Genomic DNA, 3,804 nt, shown 5'->3' with positions numbered 1-3,804 from the left:
AAAAAAAGGAAAAGAATTGAATTTTCTTACTCAATACTATTGGACGGGCGCGGTCGAATTTTTCCCATTTTTACAATAATATGACTTTATGAACAGGCAGCAATAAGCTCGGAAAGCAAAGATGTTCACAATTTTCATTATATAGATGTATGGGCGCGTGGGTTGTAGGCGCGTCCTTTCACTGGTTTAGAGTATTTACAAATTCTTTCGCAAGCGATATCATCATTTTTGAGTAAGGGAGAATGCTTACCACGGATACTGCGTACCTGCGCAGACGGACAAATGGAACGATGAACGGTCGAGCATGCTTAGCAGCGTTCCGTATATGAAACTGAACAAGAACTTATATACTTGCTAGGGCTGTGCGCTTTATAAAGGCATTGAAAAAGTATTCTGTGTAATATTGGGTAGGCGTGGTCAATTTTTCTTATTTTTGTACAGGCCTATCTACCGACAATATATTCAAATTGCTGTAGTTCATAGGTAATGAGCAATACATCATTTTTTATTACGCAGTTTGCGTAATAATGTGGGCGTGTTCTTCGACCGATTTGTCGCATTTTTAATACCATCCACCGTACAAGAACTTTCAATGGTTTTGTCCAGTTTAAAATCGATAGTTTTATTTTTGCGGTTAGGAGAACGGATATTATATAGATGGACGGACGGACAACCGACGCAGAATTTGATTCTGATGAATAATATACGTACATTAGGGGATCTTTGAAGCTTCGTTTTGGACGTTGCCAACGTTTTGAGAAAATGAATATACCCCTCATTCTTCGGTGATGAGTATAAAAATGTAATACTTTCTCATCATACTTTTCTTTATGAATGTATATATGGTCTTAATTATGATGACTAATTGTTTCATTGACATGTAGAAGAGTTTGTTTGATTTGACTTAATTAAATTTTTTTTTTAGACTGCAATAATTTTATATATAGATAAACAAATTATTTAGAAATTTAAACAATTGCTTTTTTATGTCAACATTGATAAGTGTTTGGGAAAGTTTGTTTATATGTCAAGGCCTAGATCCATCTATGATTCAGATGATAAGCTTTTTGTGAAAAAATTAAAATTATAAGTTAGAACTGACGGTGATATGTAGGCCTCGTTCGTCAAATAGCAGTTTCAATAATGCGATTGTGTGCAAACATTGTGAAACTACATGCCGGAGACGTTCAATTTTCTCGAGACAAGTAAAATTTAAAGTGAATATTATTCGCCAACAAACACGAAACTTAGGAAAAGAACAACGGATTCGTCTGAAGTTAACAAAATTTCTTAAAATATTTATGTAAAGTTTCCTTGCTTCTGAGGTAAATGGGACAATTTTGCGTACCAATGCACTAACTAAGGCAAATGCGGCAAGAATACCATGGGGTGGAAAAGTTTGTCTCAAATTTCAAGTTTGTATTACCGTAATTTTGTAGCCAAAGGAATTGCAGCAGTTAGCAAAAGGGTAAGACAGAGCGAGAGAGAGAGAGAGAGAGAGAGAGAGAGAGAAAGAAAGAAAGAGAGAGAGAAAGAAAGAAAGAAAGAAAGAAAGAAAGAAAGAGAGAGAGAGAGAGAGAGAGAGAGAGAGAGAGAGAGAGAGAGTAAGAAAGAGAGAGATCTAATAGGAAAGTAAGACTTGGCATTTATTACATTTGATGCATTTATCCGCCAATTAAAGATCGGTATCGAAAATCAGGCCAAAGACAAATAAAACTTATCTGGTTGCGTGAAGATCAAATTCTAGTAACATTTTTTTTACTTTCCATGCTTTAGGGTATTGCTATAGCTTGCATCGTGTTATGGGAAACTACTGGTCACTTTTCTAGAAATCCTTTAGTGGTTTGTGCCGCCATTGGTGGTTACACCATTATTTGCGGAGTTTTATTAATAGGTGAGTTTTCCATTTAATTAATGTCATTAATCATCTGAACATAATTGCAATTAAATTCTCTTTTCAGGTCATGTTATCAATTCGATTGTCGAGAAACGTTTAAATGCTTTAATTTCAATAATTGGTTGCATTCTGTTTGTTATATCTGGGGCTTTGGTTATTGATGAATGGCATGACAGTTCAGAGTTGCTCTTTAAAGAGCGTAAACGTAACGCCTTGGCTGCTGGCTCTCTTATGATAATCAATGGCGCTGTTTTCCTAATGGATACCATATCGATCTGCCGAACGTAAATCATTTCTAGCTCTCCTAAAGTATCAAAGCAGCAGTAATATGTGTAAAAGCTTTTCAATAACGTGCATACATATAAATGTAATCAAAATATAATTATATGTGTATTACTAATATCATATATCTTATAACTATATAAGTATTCGAAACATTAAAAAAAAAAAGAAAAAAGATTTAAGCAAATTTGAGATGAAAACTTGAAGAACCCATTCATTCTTCATATAACATATGTCATATATTTGTTAAACGTATACTTTTATATATCTTCTATTTTATATGTATTTTACTTACTCTTACTTTTATCGGCTTTTCTCTACATTTACTTCCTTTTTTGGAAAGGGGGAGAAAACCGACGAATAATAATAAAAAAAAACTTCTTTGTGTTTTATGCTCTGAAACGTTTTCATTAGGTTGCGGGCCTACATAGCTTATCTATGGGCTATATTTTATGTTTATTTGTGAACTTTGAACATTTCTTTACTAATATTGTTAATAATTAATCGCTTTAATTTTTTTTATAGGCGAGCCGATATTCCTGTAGTGCGAGATGAAACCAAGAATAAAGTAGAAATTTTTCGATTCTAACAATTTATCTCTAAATGCTTTATGACGGTTTATTAATTTTAAGGCAACATGTCTAATTCCCCTTAATTTATTTCTATCATATACTTAAGTTTAAATTCATATTTTGATTAAAAATTATCCCAATTTTTTTTTAATATAATATATATTCATATATTTTTCTTTTAATCATAGAATTTTTTTTAAATATTTTTGTTCATAAGAGTTTTCCATTTACACTCGCAAACTTTTGAAGATATCATTTTAGTTTGCTATGAGACTACCATCTTGTCGGTGTCTTCGTTTTGTCAATATCGTTATGTCAATTAGCGTTTTATACGTTTCATCGCGTCTTTAAAATAAGGCAAGAAAACAGAAATCTCTCTTGTAGTCTCGGCTTAGATTGACACCAACTTTGGCATTAAGTTTTTTTGAAAAACTTGACGTATGAAATTTTATGGCTTGCTTGGTCAACACAACAAAGTTGATCTTCCCTTTGACTTGCATATAAATTTGTTATTAAATTGCTAGACTTGGTATATGCAAATTACTTCGTTACATTTATATTAATTTGTCTGATAAGTATATTGTAATGTAATTTTCCCTTTTATACGTACCTAACGTGGGTATACTGCCGGAAAGGTATATAACACGCAGATGTAAGTGTTGGAGCTTACGTAAATTAACTTTGCAATGTTTTACGATTCATTTATCACGCGTCTCTCAGTTAACATCACGATTGTGTTCACGAAATATTTGCACATCATTGGACTCAGCTCAGGATTTGGACGCTGCTTGTAAAAGTGCTTTATTCGCTCGATTTTTTAACCTCTGATTACCAATTGTTGCAAAAGGTTCAAAAGTTTCTTAGTACCTTTACAACCCGCGTGCGGTTAGATAAAACATCAGAGCCCGTAACAGAGCCTGAAAAACTCGCAAATGTAGTTCTAATGATATCTCTCAATGCAGAAACATAGTGCTTGGAATAACTTGTTGCAACATACGATTTTATTTGAATAAAAAAGTGGACTCTCAACTCTTATCCGAAATTCTTCAATCA

The 3,804-nt window shown here is 33.0% G+C and overlaps 1 protein-coding gene across 1 annotated transcript in view; it reads left to right on the top strand.

Annotated features, from left to right (window-relative positions):
- LOC119644065 (protein snakeskin) overlaps positions 1-2,850 on the top strand; it is a 9,431-nt gene extending 6,581 nt beyond the window's left edge. Inside the window, exons 2-4 of the mRNA XM_038043593.1 lie at positions 1,777-1,894; positions 1,962-2,181; positions 2,705-2,850. Of these exons, the coding sequence (XP_037899521.1) occupies positions 1,777-1,894; positions 1,962-2,181; positions 2,705-2,768 (402 nt within the window). The 3' untranslated portion in view covers positions 2,769-2,850. The remainder of the gene's footprint in view (positions 1-1,776; positions 1,895-1,961; positions 2,182-2,704) is intronic.
- The last annotated feature ends 954 nt before the right edge of the window (positions 2,851-3,804 follow it).

This window comes from Glossina fuscipes, unplaced genomic scaffold (genome assembly GCF_014805625.2).
Source record: "Glossina fuscipes isolate IAEA_lab_2018 unplaced genomic scaffold, Yale_Gfus_2 0, whole genome shotgun sequence".
NCBI classification, from domain to species: domain Eukaryota; kingdom Metazoa; phylum Arthropoda; class Insecta; order Diptera; family Glossinidae; genus Glossina; species Glossina fuscipes.
This window is presented reverse-complemented; position numbering and strand designations above follow the sequence as displayed.